Source organism: Perca fluviatilis, chromosome 4 (assembly GCF_010015445.1).
Source record: "Perca fluviatilis chromosome 4, GENO_Pfluv_1.0, whole genome shotgun sequence".
NCBI lineage: Eukaryota > Metazoa > Chordata > Actinopteri > Perciformes > Percidae > Perca > Perca fluviatilis.
In genome coordinates this window covers 23,800,035-23,824,834 of record NC_053115.1, presented here as the reverse complement: position 1 = coordinate 23,824,834, position 24,800 = coordinate 23,800,035, and the positions used below count along the sequence as shown (strand labels likewise).

General features: G+C 38.2%; 1 protein-coding gene across 1 annotated transcript in view; it reads left to right on the top strand.

Moving 5' to 3' along the window:
- The first annotated feature begins 423 nt into the window (after positions 1-423).
- necab3 (N-terminal EF-hand calcium binding protein 3) overlaps positions 424-24,800 on the top strand; it is a 44,930-nt gene continuing 20,553 nt past the window's right edge. Inside the window, exons 1-4 of the mRNA XM_039798040.1 lie at positions 424-734; positions 12,944-12,968; positions 21,659-21,767; positions 23,326-23,351. Of these exons, the coding sequence (XP_039653974.1) occupies positions 612-734; positions 12,944-12,968; positions 21,659-21,767; positions 23,326-23,351 (283 nt within the window). The 5' untranslated portion in view covers positions 424-611. The remainder of the gene's footprint in view (positions 735-12,943; positions 12,969-21,658; positions 21,768-23,325; positions 23,352-24,800) is intronic.

Genomic DNA, 24,800 nt, shown 5'->3' with positions numbered 1-24,800 from the left:
GTTGAATTTTACAGCTCAAAGTTGTTTCTGACAGGAATAATCTTTACGTTAAACTTTACATTCAATGTAAATTTTAACCTGTCTGTATATCTGACCCCCTAAAGAAGAACACAACATAAGAGAAACAAATTGCATCATTAGTGTTAATAACCTATGTATGTTACAGTAATAACTCTAAAATTATTAAATGATCTCTCCCTGCATCACAATATTCACATAAAGGGGTTATAGTTCGGATTCCGAAGTTTGTGCATTTGAATATAGGATTAGCCTGCTTGTGTTCCATGCATTGACGGAAAACACAGATAAATCAAACGTTATCGGAGGCTATAAGCAGCATGTGGTCCTGATGAAGTAGGCTAACACTGTGATCCCGATGCATGGCGCAGGTTAACGAGCCAATCACTGCGGCTCCGGCAGGAGGGGGCTGGCAGCCTCTGCTCAGCAGCGTATGGACCACCACAAAGTTGCAGAGCCTGCTCCGCCTTCACTTGGTATCAGTCACACCTGCAGCGCGCCTCTCCTCCAGACTACTGCCGTTACTTTACTTCAAGCTTTCCCCTTCAACGAGCGATCCGCCCGATCACGGTGTTTCTCGACGCGTTTCAAAGATGCTGGCTTGTACGGAGATGATCACTATGTGCCTGCAGTCGGCCAAACAGAAGCATCTCCGGGCTCAGCAGCATCAGCAGCCGCTGCACAGCGCCGGACAAGGGCTTACTATCTTTCATGATGTGAGTGCATTGGCTCTCTTACTCTATACATCACCATGAAAAGTGGTGTTTGTATTCTATCAAAGTATTACAGCTATTGTTGATCTTGCAAGTAGCCTACTCTCAGTGTCTTGTCAAATGAACTGTAAAAATCCAAATACATTTCAACTGCATAAAACCATAAAGAGTGGATGAATAGCCTATATGACTGATCAATAGCAGTGTTCTAATTTCGACTCTTTTTTGTTTAAATGTTTTTCTGTTGTATACCCACATCACACACCCAAAGATGGTGTCAGGCGGTGTGTTTGTGTGTGTGTGTGTGTGTGTGTGTGTGTGTGTGTGTGTGTGTGTGTGTGTGTGTGTGTGTGTGTGTGTGTGTGTGTTTTTCAGAGGAAAGTAGGAAGAGCTGCAGCTGCTGCCTCTGCATGATAAATTAAGCTCTCACAGTCGGACAGGTTTAGGAACTGTTGGGGGGTTCTCCTCTTTTTGTTGCACACACACGTACTGTACAAACACCTCTGGGTTTTCAAAGCTTTATGCAGCAACACACACACACACACACACACACACACACACACACACACACACACACACACACACACACACACACACACACACACACACACACACACACACGCACAAATATGCACACAGACTACCCCAATTGGAGTTTAAATCAACAACACCCACTGCCTAATTAACCTGCAGCACTGCAGCAGAAACTATCCATCAACACAGTAATTATTCATCCATCACATACTGACATGTTCTGGGTTAGTAGGCCAATGGTGTGTCCAAATCTAAGCTTTCCCTTATTGACATCTTTCTCCGTCACAAATACAGTACCCAGGCAGCCTTGTCTAAAAACGGACACATTATTCACATGGCAGTATTGTCACTGCATCTGTGCAAACTGTCCCTGAACGGGGTGCTGCACCAAAGTGCCTCCACATTTAGGCTATGTTCACACTGCAGGCAAAAGTGGCTTTTTACTCATATGTGACTCAGATCTTTTTCTTTTTTTTTCCATAACAGTGTGAACAACACAAACCAAATAGAATCTGATCTTTTTGTTGTGTTGTTCTTTTGTGCATGCCGCTTATTCAAGACTGTAACCAGTTCACGCTGGAATCTGATAAGGGCCACATATAAAAATGTGCAGTGTGAACGTAGGTCTTCATCCTTGAGTTTTCTCTGTTGATGAAGCACAAACACACTCTGCTTTATGGTTCCAGGCTCAAAAACATAACTGTGTTTGAATTGCCTAAAACATCCAGTGTCAGAGATTATGGTGTAATAATCCTAATAAAGTAATAAAGTAATCCGCAAGACAAGGACATGCTGTCTTAGTTTTGATTGTCACGCTTATTTGTTCATTGTGTCTTTTTACCTCATTTTTGTTTTGTTTTTCCATTCTTATTTGGTGAAGGAGAAGGATTTTAGACATCTTATTCTGCCTGTAGCTTCCCCAATTATGTCAGCAGACAGAGTTTGACTTTAGAATATGGTAGCGCATTTAAAAGGTATTTCCACCAGCCCTCACAGTGTGAAATAAGCTCAATAAAGTCAGCTGGTCAGCTAATAAGCCTAAAAACAAGAATAAAGATTGTGTGTGTCTGGAGCAAAGGTTGTGTGAAGATCAATGGCGATAGATTTTCAGAGATAATGCCGGTGGATGAACTTTGTTATTGCAGTACACATTGATTTTCAATAGTCTACTGGAGATTAAACAAAAACAATAACACCTGATTACTAAATAGATGGGGTAAAAATTATTTGAATTCTTTGTAGTAATCAGACCAATTTATTTAAAAAATAAATAAAAAATAAAATAAAAACATGCTACAAACAGAGAGATCAATAGATCAATAGTGGGTTGATATTGAGTCCTTTTCACATGATAATGAGCCAGTCAGTAAATGTTAAAGAAGCAGAGATTCACAGAATTTGACTCACATACCTAGAAGGACGGACAAAGCCATGCCTCAAAAGAATTTTCCGTTCAAAGGCCAGGGATACTAATGACGCTGGTGATGGTTGGAGGTGATGCTTTTCTAATGTCTTTGTTTTGCGCATCCCACGGTTTTGCATTTCTTAGACTTACTCCATCTGATTCTCTCTCTCTCTCTCTCTCTTTCTCTCTCTCTCTCTCTCTCTCACACACATCGCAGTCCTCCCTCTCCTGATGTTCATCTTTTCTCCATCTGCGAGAAAAAAAAAGAAAAAAAAAGCATGGCATGTGAGGATTCGAGGAAACAGAAAGAAATACACATCTTAGTGAATCACTAAGAATCCCCAAGGAAAATGGCACATAGAACATACTCAATGAAATATTATCATGTGCTCTGGTTTCCTCTATCTCAAACATATCTAAGCCCTGCACAAAACAGTGTGTCAGCAGAGCCTGAGAGAACCCACTGTCTCAACACCTGCCACATGACATCAGAACAGCAGCGCTCTGGGAAGCAGGTCTGACCTTTTCTGGACTTGCTGTAAATGATGCCTTATCTTCTCCTGACACTGGAGAGCCTAAAACACAAAGCCGAACAACAAACAACTTTTACCGTACTGTCTGTAACTGTTCTTCATTGAATCAAGCAGGAAGAGGGGGTGGCTTTTAAATGTGTTACAGTTCAGAGGGAGGAAAATAAAAAGACTGCTGACTGAGATGGGAAAAGGAGATTTACTGTATTGTACAGAAGCCAAGTCTCATACCAGCAGGTAGGATATGAATTTCTTGTTCATGTGAGAGCGTTGATGGCTCAGAATGTCCTGTCATCATGCTATAAAAAGCAGCATTTCACTTTATCAAATAACACAGACAGTAATTTGCAGCTTTCCAGTCACCTTTAAGTCTAGACAGATGAATCAAAAGCGAGCAATGAGTGTGTTGTGAAGTGGGTTGAAATGACATGGCTCTTGTTATTAGCCAGAACTGAAGCTGTGGAGAGACAGACATTGACAGACCGAGGACAGAAGTGCAGACCTTCAGCTTATTGACCTCTGGAAAATGAAAGTGCGGGACAGGTTCGGTTGTTATTAATAACCTGTAGGTCAAAGCTGACAAGCATGTCAGTGCTGACCGCTAACAATGGTAACAACAAACTAAGGGAGGGGAATAGAATCGATAGAATAGAACAAATCACATTTTTTTTTCATTTTAATTGCATGGCTTCTTTGCAAAATATATGAATGATGAAGTTAGATGTATTGATGTATTGTATTGTATTTTGGTCCTCTGGTTCATAACTGTGCTGCTTATGGAAATCGATTCTTAAACAAATTATAGTGCCAGTGTTGTATTTGAATTGCAGAAATTTGCATTTGTCATAGTCTTAAACTGCTGGTTTAAGAAATATGGTGTTTGCTGAATTAATTAAAAGGATAAAGTTTAAATTGTAACGATTCAGTATCAGATTCTGTTCTCTCCATACGAACTTAGTTTTTGTATTGCAAATCTTAACTTCTTGAAAGACATCTCTGCGCACAGTAGAGACTTTCATCCTCTTATTTTCGGCCACTGATAACATTTTAGTCACCAGCTAATTTTGTTGCTACATTGGGTCACAGGGACTCCAGTTGACAGAGCTTTATAGAGCATGTTTTTCCCAGTTTAGTCCAATTATCTAACCCACATATTGGACATGAAAACAAAGCTGATCGTTAGAACTGTCACCCAAATTGTCAACTGTAAACATCTATTTGATTTTCAAGAGCTACTTCAAACTACTCCAGCTTTGATCCACCGTACTTTAGTTGAGTGTGCATGCATGTGCATGTTGTGTCGACTTAGCGATTCAATGGATGATTATATAATTGACATTTTGAGGGCACTAACCTTTGTTTTCAGTCTAGATAAGTGGTTTTTGTGATTATGGTTACCTTGGGGACTTATTTAAAACCTGTCTGATTATTTGTGCAGTTGCCCAGTGCAATCTGTGGTCCTTGATCCTGCCTTGTCGTCAGATCTCAGAATTGAAGCTAGTGAGCGACATAACATACTGGAGTAATAGATTCTATTTTTCTTTCTTCGATCTTTGATCTGCATCTACGTCTTTTAACATCACTAGTGCAGTGCCTGTTGAAAATGTGCCTGTTTGGAACGGTTACTAAGTTACTACTGACTTACAGTGTAGGCTACGTCCACATCAGTGGAAGACATTGTACTACTGTATTTACCTGACAGAGTACAGGGCAGATTCAGAATGTAATCACAAAATATCACAATGAAAATGTGGAGTAATCAAACATTAGCCTCATGGACTCATGGCAGTGTGCTAACCATCCGGCCCGTTATGAGAGCTAATCAGCACATATCTGTGTTCATGAACCTCCAGAACCGGACTGTGGCAGAGAGAGAGAGAGAGAGAGACACAGAGAGAGAGACACGTCTTGTGTTGTATGATTGTTAACAAATGTAACACTTCAGCAGAGGTGCTCATTTCCATACAGGTTTAGTGGCTTGAAGGTTAACGGTGAAGTATGGATTTGGATTTGTTGTAAATTAGCAGTAGGCCTAGACTTAATTAACCTGACCCAGGGTGAGTCTGATGACAACTGATGTATCTGCCCGGTTCAACTCTGAGATTTTCTAGCATTGCACAGCGCTGTGAAGGAATAATCTCAGAGATTACGTTATGTTCTGACAGCTCACAGCAATTTAATACAACAGCAGGAAAAGTCAAAGACCAAGTCCAAAGTAGTGCAACTTTGCACATTGTAGTGGGTCTGAGGTGTATGTCACATTTTAGGTCCCAAAGCTCCGCTGCTCTCTGTCTCTGGTCCTCAGTGACTACGTTTACAAGCTGTCAATTTTCGGGTTATGGTCAGGTTAAGGTCACTATTCGGGTTTCTGAAACATTCGGAATAACCCATTTACATGCGTGAGCAGAGAGAGTTACTCCTGTATACATGGAATTTGTAATCAAATGGCAATATCCCGACGTAAACGGCGATGCATACGGACAACCTTAAGACGCAATAACTTTTCGGTCACCTTCTTATAAATCTCACTATCTCGGTACTTTCTGCCGTCAACAAAAGACATTATATTCATGGTTTTCACCACACTAATGAAGAAATTGGTTTCCTCCTCGCTCCAAAAGTGTTGTGCTGTGCTGCGTCTCGCCATGTTTACCTCTACTTCTTGTTTACTTCCGGTATAATGCGCGCAGGTTTTCTGCATTGACATATATATAACTATATTATTATAGTATATAATTATTATTATAACTATGTTTTCTGGCGCATACAAGAAGTTCCTCTACTCAAAAGACCAAGATTCCTTGCGAATAGAACATGCGCAGAACACAAATCAATGTTCCTTTTGATGGGGATATGCCGATACGCGTTTACATGACCAAAATTTCAGGTTAGAAAAGGGGTAACCCAGGTAACAGTCAGGTTTTTAAAAACCGGAATATGAGCATATTCGGGTTTTTGCCGGTGTTTACATGGCCGTGCGCGACCGGGTTATTGCTAATATTCCGGTTTTGAACGGGTTATTGGCTGCATGTAAACGTAGTCAGTGTGAGAGGGGGAGTGGCCAGCATTTCTAATCCAAACAACGTCAAACTTGGCACTTACTCGTGCCTGTAGTAAGACACCTGTCAAGTTTGAAATCCATCGGACTAACGGTTCGAGAGATATGCGCATAACAGACAGACAGACAGACAGACAAACAGACATTCCTGCAATTTATAGATAGATGCTGTGCATTGATGTTCTGCCTGGAATTGGAAACTGGAATTTTCCTTTGTCATCCAAGAGGCAGCCCATTTTCAAGGCTGCCCGTAGTTGACTACCACCCCTCATTTGGGCAGCCATAAGTCATTTTGAATGTCCTTGTGTCTTGTTCATGTCAGTGAACAAATTGCTTTCCCAGTGTTAGTCACACATCCTACTGAAGTCATTCTATTGTTGATTTCAGCTGATCTGTGTCAAACAAGTTTAATATCACCAGCCCTGAAGCAAGGCTGTGTTGTAGACTTGCTGCCATGAGTGGTTGTGAATGGTTAAGCCTCCGTTTTTTTTATTATCCAACACACTGTAAATCTCCATGACAATTACTACAATAACCGCTGCCAAATCCAGAACAGTCATACAATCAACATCAATAATCATTAATCAATAATCATTAAAAAATAAATAAAAATGTCTATTTGCACCACGAATAGCCTCGGCCACACAGCTGAGCTATTCACACCCTGTGACGTAACAACAAAAAAACGTTGCTCGCGTGCACCGAAATCATGGCGGACGTTCATCTTCAATGACCGCAGAAACTGGCATATTAGGAAAGTTTGTAACAATTGAATTTCTAGCGGAAAATGGATACTACAGTTGCGCTTTCTGTCTTCAGTGAAAGCATACAACCGTTAGTTTGTTAGTTAGTACCTATTTTTTGTATACAGTATGGTTACCTAGCAACCGAGGCTTGAAGACACCAAGTGGTAAACAGTTGTTCAACTTTTTGTAAGAACTGCTAGGTGAGTGGTTAGAACACTGAGCTTTGATCTGTAATGATCTGATTTTTTTTTTTTTCATTTTGGATTAGATCATTTGCATGTCAGTGTGCAAGTCAGGGCCCGCGAACGCGGAATTTTTTTTGCAGGGTGGTACCATAGACTGTTAGTCTATGGGTGGTACGGGAAGACTCATGAATATGCCTGCTCTGGTTGGGTTGGTTAGGTTTAGGCAAGAGGAGTGGGATTGGTTATGGTTAGGATAAGAATGTCAGGGCAATAATATTCCAAAAAGGTGTAATACATGAGTAGTATGGATAACTGGGTGTAAATATATGCCAAGGTACACTGTTAAATATTTCCCTGTTAAATAACAGGAAATTACTGGCAGCAGGGTTACCATTATTTTCTAGTTTATTCTTGTTAATGTTTTTTTACAGTGCACTCCCCGTAATGTTTTTTAACAGGACTTTACTGTAAATCATAGAAAAAACAGGAAATTACTGGCAGCAGTGTTACCATTATTTTCCTGTTATTTTAACAGTTTATTCCTGTTAATGTTTTTTTTACAGGAAATAAATTCACCATTTATTTTGTTTCCATTAAATATTGCTTTTTAAATGTAATTTTAATTATTTTATGTGTACCACTGATTGTAATAGACATATTCTAGCATGAGTTAATACAAAAATAAGCATAATACATTTGTTAAGTGAAAGAAAACTATCTAGTTCCGTGTTGAAATTAACTTTTTTTTATTGTAATACAAACACTGAAAAGGTAAATACTTACAAATGTAAGCACACATAGATTGGATCAATCACAGAAAAATACATCATGTTCATTGCTGACATCTACAACACTGTGGGCCCTATTTTAAGGATCTAAGGTATGAAGCGGCCGGGCAGGTGTGTTTAGAGCATGTCCAAATCCACTTTTGCTAGGTCAACAGGCGTCGGTCCTAAAGGGTTGTTCTTAGTGTCTTCATTAATCAGAGGTGTGTTTTGGGCGCGAAACATGCAATCAACCAATCAGAGATCATCTCCCATTCCCTTTAAAAGCCAGGCGGTTTGGAGCATTGCTATTATGATGGAGGATTTATCTGTAATCTTCTGCATGTTTGTCTGTGTGTGTGTGTGTGCTGTATGTCCCTGTGTGTGTAACAAGCATAGTGTGTGTGTGCCTGTGCACGAGCCTAGGAGCATTTTACTAATGCTCTGTTAAAATAACAATGAAATGCTGCGTTATTGACTCTAGACCAGGTTTGTGTTGGTCAATGGTGCCATCACTTCCCACTGCCTCAAGATAGCAATACACCCAGAATGCACCTGAACACACCTCCCTGTAAGACCAGCACACCCAGAATGCACCTGAACACACCTCCCTGTAAGACTCAAACTCCTGGTCACTCAAAAATGTTACACATAGGCTGAGATTAATGACAAACAAATCTCATGTTTATGGCTTAAAAATAGGTTGTAGCAAATACATTTTTAAACCCAAATACATTGTTCAATATAACAAAATACTGAACCTCAACACTTAATGTTACCCAAACCACTTAAATTCAACGTGGATGAATACATTCAAGCTAAGACTTAACTTAAATTCATGGAACTCCTGGTCAATACTGTAAAGAGCAATAAACAATAATAACACTGTCACTGCTTAGACCACTAACCATTTTGTAAAACAAAGCACACAATGAGGATCCTTTGGGACGCCTTTGGTTCTAAGAGAGAGAGAGAGAGAGATCCATGAATTTCATTTTGATCCAAAATTAAATCACATGGCTTTACCAAAAGCTAATTTCAGGAACAGAGCACAAAACAGACAGAATAACATAAAATAATAGAAAGTGTGATGAGTAAAAGTAATTGAAAGAACAAAAACAGAATGACAAAAGAGCATGGAAGAGGAGTTCAGCATTCTAACTTTGAAAGGGAGTTGAGAATGAATTTCCCCAGTCTCCTGAATCATTGCTGTTTGAACATATGTGTAATGTATACATCTAACTCACCATTTTCAAATGAAATCCCACTGAAAGTCCATGAGCCTACGCAAGAGGATGGTGACGTGTGAATTGACCGTTCTTCGTTTTTTTCCTCTTTGCAACCTTTGTCCTTTTTTTCTGGGTTTATACCCACAAAGCATCTGAAAAAATTATACACTAGTTGAAAATCTAGTAATTCACACAGACTAACAGCACAACAAAGTCAACAAATACATGAACTAGTACATGAACTATACTCAACATGCACTATTTTCTTGCCTCTATGAATATTGTAAGTTGCACTCAAACTTTCTAAAGCAAAGTTAATTGCTAAATCCCATCACCAGACCTGTTAAAACCATGCTTGAGCCACAGCTAGGCCAGAACAAATGCAGGTTTTAACAGACAATATCTTACCTCTGGATGAATTCAAGCGTGCAGGCTGCCTCCTCTTGGTACTGTAGGTTAAAGATGTAAAAACAGGAAGAAAAAAAAGACGCCAGTTCTGTCACAAAGGTGGACTGGGTCCCTTCGCACACAATTTGGCCCTCAATGCTGAGCATCCAGCGTTGGAAGCGGCTTCCCGTTTCTCCTGAAACAAATGTTTTAACTTTCAAATTTCTGTTTTAGTTTTCATTTTGAATACAGTGTTTAGTTTGATAACATTGAATTCACTACATACAAGATATGGGAGATCATCTTGATCAGCAGTGTGATCAGGGATGGTACCCTGCATCTGCATCTGTAATTTAAAACAAAAACAAATGTACACATTTATCTACAAGTCAATGATAATCCAAACAGCAAAAAAGCACAAAACCGGGTGCACTATCCCAATGCAATTAAAAGAGAATAGCTGTTCACATAGATACAGCACTAGCCCAATCAGTAGTAGCTGTTTTTGCTGGATTGGACAGTTTGTAGCCCAAACTGCTATAATCCATCAAAGATGAGCAGCTGACATGAAATCATCAAATACAGTCTTAGACCAACTATCTAGCATCATTAACAGCTATCAGTAAATGTATTTAGCCGTTTGATTTTCAGGATGAACCTGCTTTAACCAGACGTGGCAATGAATGAAAGACATGGCAAGAATGGCACACAAACTTGACCACGGGAATGCTACTTAGGCATAACGTTAGCCTATTATTTATAGATTTAGATCGTATACATGAATGGACATTGAAATAAATTGTTTTCTAAGATTAATGGACAAACTATCGAAATCTTGCTAGCTGGAATCACCTAGCAGCTAGCTAGCTAAGTTAGTTAATTTCATTGACATATATAAAAGGTTCATTTCATGTCATGCAAGTCCGTGGCATTTAGTATACATCAACATCACTGATGTTAAAACTATACATGACTTTAAAGAAATTCGAGTTTATCTCACCTGATTATTGAGATTTTGGTCGATATTACAACCGCGATCTTCCGACATGGATCTCCGTGTGTTTGTTGCAGGTTCAAATGCCTTCTTCTACGCTCCTTCCCAGAATCCAAAAAATACTGTATGAACATGTTATTTCAGATAGATGTGCGGTTAAATAACAAAAATGAGTGTTATTTAACAATGAGATGTAAAATAACAAACATTTGGTGTTATTTAACAAATATTCCCTAAAAATTGACAGTAAGGCGCAGTTATTAAATATAACAGGTTAATCATGTTGAAATTTGGGTGTAAATTTACAGAAACATTTAACAGTGTACTGTAAATGCACAGGGGTGCAAATAGCATACATTGATATTTGTACCAGATGGGGTATTAATAGAACACATTGCTGTGTGCACCGGTGGGGTAAGAATAGCATTCATTTCTAATTTCACCAGGGTACGAATAGCATACACTGCTAATTGTACCAGGGGTGCAAATAGCCTCACCCAAAAAATAAACATTGTTTTGGCTATGCATAAAAGTCAGCTATTATTCTGCATTCATCCTTGTCATAGTTCTCATTATTCAGGGTTCGAGTTTTGCACTTTTTACACTATGCATAAGTGCATGCACACAACCTCACCATATTTGAACAGTATTATATGTGCCATATAAAAAGAGCTTTGTGGAGTTCATAACAGATGTTTTGCTTTTATTGCAAGAACAGCAGCAAAAGCTTAAGTAGGCCTTTTCACCGCAGGTTTTTAGACTTGTCATAAAAGGGAATGCACAGGTGTAATTAATAACACTAACGATGGCTCTGTTTAATTTAAGCGTACCAGTAAATGAGCCAGCATATATGGTGGCATGGCACCTGTAACTGTAATTCGGGTATCTTTAATAATTGCTCCTGTGCTTTTCCTTCTATGACATGTTGTCTGCAGTGAAAATGGTCTGTTGAATCCCATATGTGTGAAGCCTGGAGTGGTGGGTGTTGTGTTTTAACTTGCAGTTGCAGCAACTGGCCACTGAATACAGTTAGCTGCAACGGAAGCAAAAAGCAGCAGTGACTGATTCTTGGAGTCAGTCTATTAAATAGACTACTCTGTTCAGGGATATCAGCTGGCCTAATTTCCCTGCCTGATTCTACACTATGGCATTATTGATCTTTTAAAATCTTTTAAATCAAGGCTTAAAACTCCCACATTTTTTGGTTTGTGAGAAAGGAAGTTGTCATTGTCCAATCTGCTCGAAATTTCTCATGCTTAATAAAGGTCCAAGCCTGATATTGAGTTATAGTCATAGAGCCACCTACTTGCAATAGGAAGTCAGCGTTGTGTGACAAAGATCATCCAATTTACATGAAATGTACATGGTGTGGTACACATGATATACATCAACATGACATATACATAGTGTGTGTTGTCTTGCGCTACACAGGAAGTGGTACAAAATGTTAAATATGTAATTTCCAACGCTATGTACTTCATGAAGGGAATTAGGTCTACCTCGTGTGTGCAGGGTCACTGAAATTCAAGGCCGTGTCGACCGGCATCCCGCAGGAACCCTTGACATGCAGGAATCTGTGAGGGCCCGCTCAATACTGCTTGCAGCTTTAATAATTATTGTATTTTCTGTTTTATTTCCTTTGTATTTTATGCTTATGTTAAGCACTTTGAATTGCCTTTGTGTCTGAATTGTGATATATAAATAAATTGCCTTGCCTTGATGATGAATGGCAAAATTGATGATGAATGACTTATTGATGACTCAACTGTTAATAAACCGTTAGCAGAGGAGCCACACCATTGCTCCTCTGTTAATTGTTTATTTGGATCCCCATCCAAATCATTGGCAACAACTACATCGATCTCTCTTCAATATTAAAAAAATACAGTATACACATGTTTACACCTACATTAATAAAACAGTCAATACAAACAATATCACGTTACACCCAACACAATACAATTAAATAAAACATAACATATGACATTCAAACAAATAGAACAAATGAGCATTAAACATGAAATAATAATACATCTCAATGCATTTAGCTTTTCCCCTTAGCAGTTTATCAGACTGAGGAGCCTGCAAGATAATGACTATTGAGCTTCTAAAATTAGTATTTACTACAGAAGTGATAATTGTTGAAGCTATTTTACAACTGACACATACTTTGAATTGGCATTCAACCTAACATCACTCTTTGTGAATGACCTTGTTACATGTTTCAAATGAACCGTCAACAGCAGACGTCAAACATCCTATTGTGTTTCTGACAAATTGCTATCATTCTTTCTAAACTGTACTTGTGTACCACAAGAACCCCTTTAGTGATGCTCGGCTAGAGGTAATAACCATCTCCTCCCCCATTTTTGTTTTTCAGATTTTCCGCAGAGCAGACAAAAATGGTGAGTAATTTGTCACAATGCATGCTTATTGTTTCCCCACATTCTTCCACTTGTTATTGTGCCTTAGACAATCTGGGTGGAGAAATAAAGGATTTGCATGTATGACTCTTTAAGTGAAGCTGCTTTCCTCCTCATGCACCAACAAGTTTCTCCGCCCAATTAAAATGATGCTAAGATGCTGTATTATAGCCACGAGTGGAACAACTTGTCACACAAAATTAAGCACCTCTCTGTCACTGTCAACACAGATGAATGGGTGTTATAAATGAATGTGAGTCATGGTTGGACCAAGTTATTTTTTTAGCAGTGAGCTGGTGATAATATGGCTTTATTAGCAAACAAGGTTACTCCTCATCCTCAGAAATGTAAACACACATACACCCATGCTGGCAGATAGGCTATGCAGTAATTTCACACAAATTCCTTAAATTCATGTGTGTCCGCTGCTAATAATAAGGTAAGTGTGAGTAATGGCGTATACGGTTTGTGCAATGTTTGGTTGTCAATCCAAAACAGTGATCTTATATATAAAAACAAATCAAAGAGCAACGTCTCTTGTGTGTGAGGGTAAATTGTGGACTAAAACAGTTACTGTTGAAAGAAAATACTTGTGTCATTGCTTTAGAGTTTTTCTGTGTTGAAACTATCTTGCCGTGATGGCACAAAATGATCCCATGTTTTCAGCTCATTTTTATTATGAAATCCTAAAATACTTCTAAAAATAAACTCTAGCACATTAAGCTTCACTATTGTATAAAACATAATATTGCATAATAACGGTCCTCCTTGCCTCTGATACGCCCTGCCAAAAAATATGTTAATTTCTGCCTAACAACAGATGAAATAAGATGTCATAAAACAAATCAACAAAGAGTGGAGATCAACTGGACATTGTTGCGTTTACAGGGGCTGTAATCAGCATGCTTTCAAACAGCAATTACTTCTCTACAGCTCTTAACCTTCGCTATGATGAGTCTTCCGTGTGATAGATTGTTCTGTGGCTTACGGCCAAATGTATTCTCTGTTGGATTTTTTTTTTTTATAATGAGCTCGAAGACTGTCATCACTGAACTATCCATGGAGAAAGGATGGTGGGGAGAGGGAAAGAGGAGTGTTACTATAAAAGGAAAACACAAAGGAAATATACTGCGCACATTCACTGGTCTTTATCTTTCAGTAATAAACACCACTGGGATTAGACTGAGTATGTAATATCAACAAAATAAAGATGAGGTCCATAGCAGTAGAATGCTTTAAATAATAAACCAGTATTTTATTTCAAACTGTTCTCACTCCCAACTTGTAAAATACGGACGCTTGGTCAGTGGCTCTCTGACCCCTTAGCATCTGTACCGGACACACTGGGCAGAGCAGCAGCTCGACCGCAGCGCTGTAAGATGATGTAGTATTAAGAGCGACAACGGTAGTGAGTAGAATGAAAGACCTAAATTCCGCATAAGGAAGTTGGTTGGGCTGGTGGATGGGTCAAACAACACCCAAGAGACCAGGGTTTGTGTCCCGCTCTTGTCCCATGTCACTGAGACATACATTTTGTAACCCCACCAACGATCTTTTCCTAAACCTAATTGTGCCGCATGTCGGTTCAATGTACGTCCTGACCCAGAGCGTCAAAAAGTGAGGGCAAGAGTCCAGACCAAGTGCGTCTAAATATGACGCTAAAGGAGACTTTTTGCGTCAATAACAAATGCCAAAGTCACCTGACAAAGGGTCACTTTTTGACGCGATGGGAGTGAGACTGTGTTGTTTATTTAAGAGATGTACTGTATGTCTGACTGAGCATACTGCACAATGGTAGAAATGTTGAAATGAAACCCTAACCCTAACTCTAAGGAAACAAGAAAGGTTCTAATATGAGTAGTATGACAAAACAATCCCAACTCAAGATCCATGTACTATATTTTTCAACTGAAACATGTTCATATCAGCACATTGAATTTGTTCATGGATATTTCGACATGCTAACGTAGTAGCTGTTTCATCTGTAGCACTTTAAGGACCACTCAGCTCTACGGAGCGTTTTAGCGTCTTTCAGCTGTTTTGCTACCTGCCCAGCACCAAACAACAGGCAGACAAAGTTAGTGACTACCTGGTGAACAGTGATTAGCAGATAAACTACTGGATATATCCCTCAGAGGTTTGTGGAGACTAAAAGGAGAGTGAATATTGGACTTATGTTTGTCAGGTGGACAGAAACACGACTCCAAATTAATGCTAATGTTGCTCTGTGCCTGAAAGATGTGTAAGGTACTTACTTGCAAACAAACAGAACAACAGAACAACGCAAAACGTAACTGTTGTGTTAGCAGGTTGTTTTGCTGCCCTCAATTGGCTAAAAAAAACTATCAATTAGTACTAGCATAAAACTTCCTTCTTGACCATGGAAATTGTAGTTTGACAAAACAATCTAGACAGAACGTTCTCTTATCCACTTTTTCTAAATCTTCTAACCATGTCACGCTGTGAGGACTTAAGGATATAGGGTGTTTGCTAACCTCTATCATCTGAAATCTGTTTCTTAAGCCTTGCCTGCCTCTTGTTTTCTGTAAACTTGTGTACCTTAATCTGGTCAATTAATAAATATGATGAACTTTAGCAGTTATTCTGCTTTGTCTACAGCATACTGTATCCCCGGGTGAGTTCAACAAACATGAGAGATTTGTGATTTTGAAGCCACATACAGAAATTTGACTTGACTTGACCACTGAGCTTGCATGTCAACAAATCCATCTCTGTAACATCTGAGCAAACTCCTTCCAATGAAGGAGATGAATACAGTTGAAAGCTGTGTAAAAAGCTAGTATGTCAACTTTGAGTTGGGATAATTTTTTTTCTAAGAAAAGAGCAGGCTGTAAATAAGTCAAACTCAGTTTTGGTTCATGACTTTTTTGTAGTCCAAGCATATGCTTTAAAGGTTTGAGACTATTACCCATGCATGAAATCTTGAGAATAATTAGCCATCTTACGCAACCCCAACTGCCATAAACTAATTGGCAAAATGGTCACACATCAGCAATCTTGTTTGAAATTGTTATGGATAGCAGCTTAAAGTTTCGGTTTAAAAAACAAGTAAATCAAAACAAAACTTCAAATTAGAACTGGGAAATGTTTGTCTTCCTTATCCAGATATTAATTTCCCATAAATATAGAAAACACCTTGTGATGAGATCATGTCCTCTTTTTGTTCTCAGCTGTTAATGAACCTCACTCCCCTCACACCTGACATCTTCTCCAATGTGGAGGAAAAGACCATTGAGCTTCCGACCATTAGTGAGGTGGAGAATCGAGAAGCAGTGCGATCTAAAAGCACCATAGAGACTTAAATTAGGATATGGAAGCTAGAAGGAAGCTTATATCACAGCTTTCCTCACAGTTGGCCTGGTGGAACAAATCCTAAGTAAAGCATTGATACTAAGAATACCAGAATCTGAAATGGTTTGGGTATACAGCAGTGCGTATGAGTTTGCCATGAAGAAACAAGACCCAACTCTCTCCAGCAATGCTAGTTGCTTTTGAAGTTGTGATGCATTCATGGGAATTTATAAACCACTTAGGAGAGGCTGCAATGGGACTAACCTTTGGAGAGATAAGAGTGCAGCCTACTTTGTGCCCTACTTTACAGGACTTCCTCGCTTGCTCATTTGGTTCTTGTTTACTCTGGTTTTGTGAGCACTTCGTTTTGAGTATTCAGACTCTTTTTTTAAGAAGAAAAATCCACACACTAGCTGTCTGCGTCCTGCTGTGTTGCAGAATCAGCACATTTCACCAGCCTTACTTTTTCTATGAAAACATTTTTCTGACCTTGAAATTCCTAAGTGATATTAGTATTAAAAAGCAGTGCGAATATGGCTTTTGACTCAACCTACAGTATGATGTATAGCTACTTTTATTTTGCTGTAATAATAGAATTTCCTGTGCAGCAAATGTGCTGTATGAGTGCTTTAACTGCTTCGATTTTGGTTCCATTTAAAGGAGAATATCACCAGGGGCAGAGCAAGATGTTGTAAACATTTAGGGCTCAGCCCAAACTAGGGGGGTCGGTGAAAAAAATCACGCGTAGAGACTACATCCTATTTTGTATCTAATTGTTCTTAAACTGTCTTCATCATTGTGAAACCAAAATCTGCCACCTAAAGAGAGCCAAACATTTATGTTACTAGTTTTAGGTGACATCCGGGTAGGAATTTGATGTAAACAGCATTACTAATCTTGAAACCTATTTTTGTTACACTAAAGTGGAGTTCACACAATGAATATTTTGCTGTCAAATCTGAAGTTTCAGGAGGCTGTGATTATCCTAGAGGTCACAACATGTCATTTTATACAGTGACACAAGTTCCAAAAAATGGTCTCACTTACTAATACATCATCACACATGAATATGATTAAGCTCACAGCAATCCTGCCTAAGTTTGGAGCGTTATTTAGCCTTGAAGCTAGCATGCCATAGTTGGTACCACTAGATTTCTTAGGTCGTCTGGTTTCATATGATATATTATATTTTGAAAAACAGCATCAGATTACATAAACAAATTAAAATGATAGTAATATGAAAGTCTGATTTCAAGTGAACAAGACATACACAGGTATTGTGTTTGTTCATAGAGCTCCTGTTGCTGTTAAAACAGGGTCAACAACATTTGCTGATGCAGAGAAATTATTCATTTGCAGACTATGATTAAGTTATTCTCAAGGAAACTTGTTTTGTTCTCTGAAAATGTTCCAGGAATAGCTTCACATTAACTGGGAACGTGACAGGAGCAATGCTTTATAAGTTGTTCATAGTATACATAATGTGTATGCTATGAGTGTTTTTGGAAACTGTGATCTACTTATAGAACCCATGTGTGCTACATATATGCCGTTGGGCCATGTACGAATCATTTATTAATTCAGAGGCATCAGCTGGCGTTTGGGTTCCGAATCTGTTTAGTAACTGAATGCTGCGGCTGCTCTGATAGGACTGTAAGAGGATGAATAATTGAAGTGATACATTTAAGACAAATAGAGTTTCAAATACAACAGCATATCACATTATCTGAGCATATGCAAGCTGTGAGGGACAGAGAGAGTTTATGAACTGTTTAGTTATGATCCATAGCAGGTTTGGGTCAGGAAGTGGCAAAATGTTCATATCAATATGTCAATTTTAGAAAACTCTCTCAACCCTTTCAGCATCAAGTGACCTCATATGGGGTCCTCGCAATCAACTCTGAACAGATTTTCTCATTATCATAAAACTAATAATAGAAGAGGAAGAGGAAGAAGTAAAAACACACAGCGGTCCAGGCTTGTGTATTTGTTGCAGCCAAGACATTTAACCCAGAACTGTCAGAGTAAATAGAGGAGACTGCCAGTACATCATCAGTAGTCCATCAAACTGATAATCAAGAGTGTCACTACTGAGCATAACTGCTGCCTGTCTAGTTTGGCACCCCAAATTTAGGAAGCCTTTCAAATATACAGTAAACCTGCGAGAGAAGACAAAGACATGTGGAGGGAGCCTTAGTCTCAGATCCACAAACCAACTACAGATGGCATCAAAATATAAGTAAAACAAAAAAACTAAATATAAAAAGCACAACAAAATGTGATATTACTGTATCAATATAGCTTCCCCCAAAATACTTGGTTTAAAATCTATACTGAGGGGATCATGATAGAGACAATTTTATGATAGAGAAATATTTGTAAATAATATAATATAATATATATATATATATATATATATATATATATATATATATATATATATATATATATATATATACTGCTGTATATATATATTCTCAGGATAAACAGCTGTATTGCAGTTTGCTGAATTAGCACCAAATAATCACTGCAGTCAGCTCTTGTGATTGGTTAAAACATATAACAAGCTGAAGCACACTTGTCTTTGACAATGCTTACCATGCTTATGGTGCTTATTATTGTTTATTATTGTTTAAAATAGTTTTTTGTGCATTGCTTCCATGCTCCATTTTTGTATTTTACATTAGAACGTTTTTCAGTGAACGGTTGAAATGAAGAACATGAAGTATAGACTTTTATTGAAGCACACATCAACCGTATACTTGTACTTAAGCTTAAGTGGGCAAAGAAAAGATGGAGCCATGGCCTTCACCTTAAGAATTTACATAATATTCTGCTTGTGCCTCACATTTCAGTCCTTGCTCCAGCATGCATAATGGAAACCCAAAAATTACTCTTGATGGCTCAGAAATACAAATTCATTGCTCCTTAACCAATGAATAGTACATGACTGTGTTGATTAATACCCGCTTGCAATGCTAGATTTAAAACAAAGTGTGGTGCAAGATGCTGAAGAGCTGCTATGCTGCTTTATACTGCAATTTCTTTTGACATTCTTTAAATGTATTGCTACTGTGGTACAATACTTTTCATGTTTTACTTCTAACAGAGAAACAGAAGCACAGCGCCAAATTGGAAACCTTTGTTACTTCAAATCGCAAAAGATATTTAAAGTCCTGTTGTCAGTTTGATCTTGCTCTGGAAGTGGAGGAGGAAAAAAAGCATATAGAGAATTGGAGGAAGATTAAAAAAGACCATATGAAAACAAAAGAAAGTAAGTAAATGGCCATGGACCAGGCATTGTCTCGGCCAGCACATTACACATTCTGGTCAGAGGTAATGATGAGCAGTGTCTAAAAGGCTCCAACTGAACAGATGGTCTTCAAGGTTGCCCTCTTCTGAGTCAGCCAACTGGAACTCTATGGAATATTAAACTGTTCTCATTTTACTTTGTCTTTGTGTTTTAGGGTCATTATTTGGGGGGATTACTCAATGGGGTTATGAAGCTAAAAGTCATCCAGCACAAAGAAGGCACGGAAATTAGAAGTGATAGTTCCTTTATGGGTGCACTAATGCCATGGCTGGATGGCTATTTGTTGTCCCATTAGCTGTCTGACCCTCTATGACAAAACCAGTCTGTTTGCCTGATTCATCAAATACAAAGTCACACTCATTTGTCTGTATGTCATCTTGGCTCCATCGTATCACTCTGACCATTCTGGTGTGTCTTTCGTACACATTGACTGACTGAGTACCTAACTCCGTATTCCGATCGCCTGAGTGTCTGTCGTGGCTCAGAAACATTCTTCACAGACACATATCTGTCTGTTGATGTGGACTCTTTTATGATGATTAAAACATCTCTGGCAGGCTAACTGCTGACTGCTCTATGCAATCTGTGACAGTGGACAGATTGATAGTAGGCTCACAAAGGAGCACTTCTTCACAGATGACAAACAAGCTATTTTTTTCTGATATTGATTTTTCCGTGCATTGTCTGTCACAACAAGCTGTGCTCACAGTTAACTAGTTTGAGGAAACGTAGAAAAATCAAAGCTGCTGGCATATGTAGCATCTTCCATTTTAAAGTTGTAGTTTGTGGAATATTTCTGCAAAGTGTTTGTAGTAATACAATTTTAGTGATTGGGACTTTCCAAGTTTTATACATACAGCATAAAGTTGAGATCATGTTTGACTTTTGTGTTTGATTGCATGCCACCAATACCAAACTGTGAAAATTAGTGCTTTAACAATTAATCAATTTGACGAAAATTACAACTTTGAATTTTGATAGGTTAATTGTTTAAACCAAGACAAAAACGTAAATGTCCTCTGGTTCCTGCTTGTCAAATGTGAGAATTTACTGCTTTCTATTTACTATCTTTCATCAACATCATTGTACATTTAGAACATTTCTGTTTTGTACTGTTGGTTTGAAGAAACAAGCAATTTGAAGATGTCAAATTGGACTCATTTTTCACTGTTTGCTGACATTGTATAACACTAAAAGGCTCTAATCAGAAAAACAATCAACCAATTTATTGAAAATGAAAACAAATTATTAGTTTCAGGCCTAGAAATGACCAAAACAATGTGGACCTTCAGGATGAGAATGGAAGAAAGAGCATGGTAGAAAAGTTCTAGATGAAACCAAAGGACTCATTTGCACTAAGATGGTGCTCCTCAAGTTGTTACATTAGTGTGCTGCCAGACCAGAAATAGAAAAAATGGGTATAGAAACAATAGAACTACATACAGTTTACAGTATTAATAGTTGAAGCATATTGGTGATATGTTTTAGTCATTTTCAGAGTCGGATTAATAACATGTTTCTAAATTATTGATAATATTAAAACAAACATACAAAGTTTAAGTAACCTCTTACATTTTTATAGATAGGGCCACAAATAGTTGACCCCAAAATGTTTGTTTGCTTAGCATGAAGCACATAAAGACCAGATGACACAATTACATATGTAACCGTAGTTCTCTGAGCGTCTTCTCACAGACTTTGAGGGTAAGGCACACAGGGGCTTTTATGTCTTAAGCATCTTTTACAGTAATCATCCCAGGTTCCTGACCCCATGGATCAGTTCATGTGCAATTGGAATATGTAAAAGGGTGGAGAGATTGTTTTGACATAATAGAAAACAGGTTTTTAGACACCATAAAGCCAATAATATAGTTAAAACAAAAACAATACAAGGGGATTCCCTTAAGATGATGCTCATGCGATCCTAGGATGATTATTTGGACTTTTTGATCTTCTAAGAGGCAACACACTTAGGTTACAACCCTATTATTAGTATGCAGATGTTATTTCTGTAATGATGTACACCTATACTTTCTCTGTGTTTTAGATGATGGCAAGCTGACCTTTGAAGAGTTCAATGCCTACTTTGCGGATGGAATCCTGACTACTGAGGAGCTACAGGAGCTTTTCTACTCCATAGATGGCCGACAAAATAAGTGAGTTTTTTTTATTTGAAATGGGCTCTGAATTAAATCCTGCATTGGGGAAATTAATCATGTTTAGTCTATCTATTTCTACAAGTGCTATATTAAACTTAAGCATTTTACAGTTAGTAAGAAGCAGAAAAACAGCACGTTTGGAGCTTAAAAGCACAGTTATTGTGTTTCTATCAAGTAATCCATTACAGGCTAAATGTCTCAGCTGGAGGGAGGTCTTCAGTAAAAAACAGCCCTGTAGCCAATCTCAAGCAGGCTGAATTAATGTTTACCCCCTTCCTTTGGACATAAAATACTGTGGATTACAGCCACTTCAAAGCCTACTCCCTCAGAATTGCAATCAAAGATATCAGCCTGAGGGTAGCTGCTGAATTCTGGTCTGCACATGATGTTTTACTCACTGCAGCCATAGAGGAAAAGACCATTGCTCCCCTGTCGTGATATATTTAATGCTTTTAAGTTTTCTCCTTTTTTTACGAGTTCTCTTTACTGTTTTTGGCAGATCAGAGATTTGTTTTCATGAAACATTTGCAACCTTTTTCCACTATACACTTTTTTACATTGTACCTACAGTTGTCGGCTAAGCAAGACTTTCTAACTCATCTGTTAAACCATATACAGTCTGTATCAGCTCAGGATTTCTCAGCTCAATGAATTCACTGTGATTGTCAAGTCTCTGTTTTAGTCTCACAGGATGGCACTCACAAACATAAACAAACCCACGCACACACACACACACACAAGCACATTGATTAATATACTTTGTAAGATTTTTTTTTCTTTTGTGCATCTAACCATTTAGAGCGAGTGTCTGGCAGTGGCTACAGTAACAACTCTGCATTCATGTTTTGTTGTGTTACTGCCAGTTCTTCCACCACGGTGTGGTACATTGCTTTTGGACATGCTGTTACGCTGGCACTGTCACTGATGTGACCAACCAGACCTCTCTAACCAGCTCCAAGCTTTGACACAGTTGGCATCATCTGAGCTCTGATGTCAAATAATGGGTGTTCTTGATCTAAATAAAAGTACTGTTTCTTATATAAGATCACTTCTGAAACAAAAGCATGTCCAGGCTTTCGTAATGACTTTAAAAGACACGGAGAATATTCCCTCGCTGCTGTAATCATTTCTGCCATGACTGGTAAACAAAGGATTATTCATTTTAAAGTTTTTACAACAGCAGATTAAGTAAGTAAGTAAGTAAGTAAGAAGAAGGCACTTTCACAACTGCATTAACGCACATTTCTATCACATTTTATAATTCATGTAGAATGACAAAGTGAAGAACCCTAATTTTCTAAGCAGAATATGTCAGCTTGTGGTGCACATAATGACAGGGAAATAAGCTGTGTTTATATGCTTAAGTTTTACAGATTTTTATGGTTTTAACACTGGTGTCTTATCTGTGTGTCTTCCTTTGGGCTAACTGTAATATTCATACAGTTCGGAGCTATAGAATTTATCTAGCAGAAAAAGAGCAGCATGACTTTGAATTTCTCTAATTAACTTTCTCAATACTTTCCCCATGTTTCTTCTGTTATGTTACGCCCTGCAGCAATCTGGACACTGACAAGCTATCAGGTTGGTTGGGAGAGTGCTTTGTCTTATTTTTTGCGTCGTAGTACTTTCATCTGTTAAACTGCTGTATTTAAAATTTGCTAACATCAGTGATTGTTGTCTTACTTTAGGGTCCATATCTTCAAGTAGTAGCACAGAAAATGTTCAGGCAATAGTTTGACATTTTGGGAAATGCACTTGCATGCATGAGGTCGACACCACTTTCTTAGCTGTCTACAGCTTGAAGACGGTTAGCTTAGCTTAGCATAAAGACTGGAAACAGACGGAGACAGCTCAACACTGGAACTTGTTGTTTTTACGCTTCACTTTTTGTACGATTTATAAATGAGACAACGTAACATTAATTTATGAGATTTAAGGTTGGTTACAACAACTTGTCCGATCATGTCAGAAGGCAAGCATATTTATAGCTGATCAAAATTGCCCTACTCAAAGGCAGGGTAGAAGCAGGCCATTATAGAGAGATGAGAAATAATGGCGCACATTGTCAAACAGTCTTTATTTAAAAACATGCATAGTGTTGCGTTTGGTTGTATGCATGAAAAGTGACAGAAATATCTGTTTAAAGAATAGAAAAAGAGACCTTGAGAGAGAAGTTCAAACCTTTGCTCCTTCCTCAGCTCCGCACACAACTGGCCAATAACTGTGTGAAGTGGGTGTAAACGTCTGACACATTTTTTAGAAAGTTTCAGAAATTGTCAGACACAGCCTCTTTTAAGCCACAGTCGGCTGCTGGTCGTAGCTTCACATTTACACATGATACATCAGAGTAGTAGCACTCTTCTTCTCTAACTCTCCACAAGAAAGCAAATAGTTATTCTACTATTTCTTTAAAGCCTCTCTATTCTTTAGAATTTTTTTAAGGTGAAAAATATACACTGCAGCCAACAACACCACCGTCCACCTGCAATACTGACTTTAATCTGTAAATATGAAGAAAAAAACCCGGCACAGATCTATTGACCTATTTTCTATCATCTTAAAAATGTATGTGTGTGTCAGATGGCCTGAATAAGTGAAGAAATAGAGCAGAGACCTGTAAATACCAGTAGTACCCAGAATAAAACTTCTGCATAATTTATTGAATGGGAATGGCATCTTTTCCATCTGACGTCAATAGTGGTTGACTGTTTTCCATGACAATATGTTCCGCTTGTCTCAGATTTAGTTCACAGTCATTTTTTTGACTGAGTGTCTCTGAGAGCCATACAATTCAGGTGGATAACTTAATTGAATCTAAGTAAGAGTATTGTAAAAGGTGCTGCTGATCCATTAACCTTGGATCTGTGTGTCACATCGAGTGCACTCTTTGGTTATAGTAAATTAAGGTTTTGAATTGAGAAATAATTAAGATTGAATTCTGTCTCTGCTTTACTGATCTGTGTTGAAGCATTTTCCCCACACATCCATTGACTTTTATTCATTTAAATAACTAGTTTTCTCAGTTCTGTG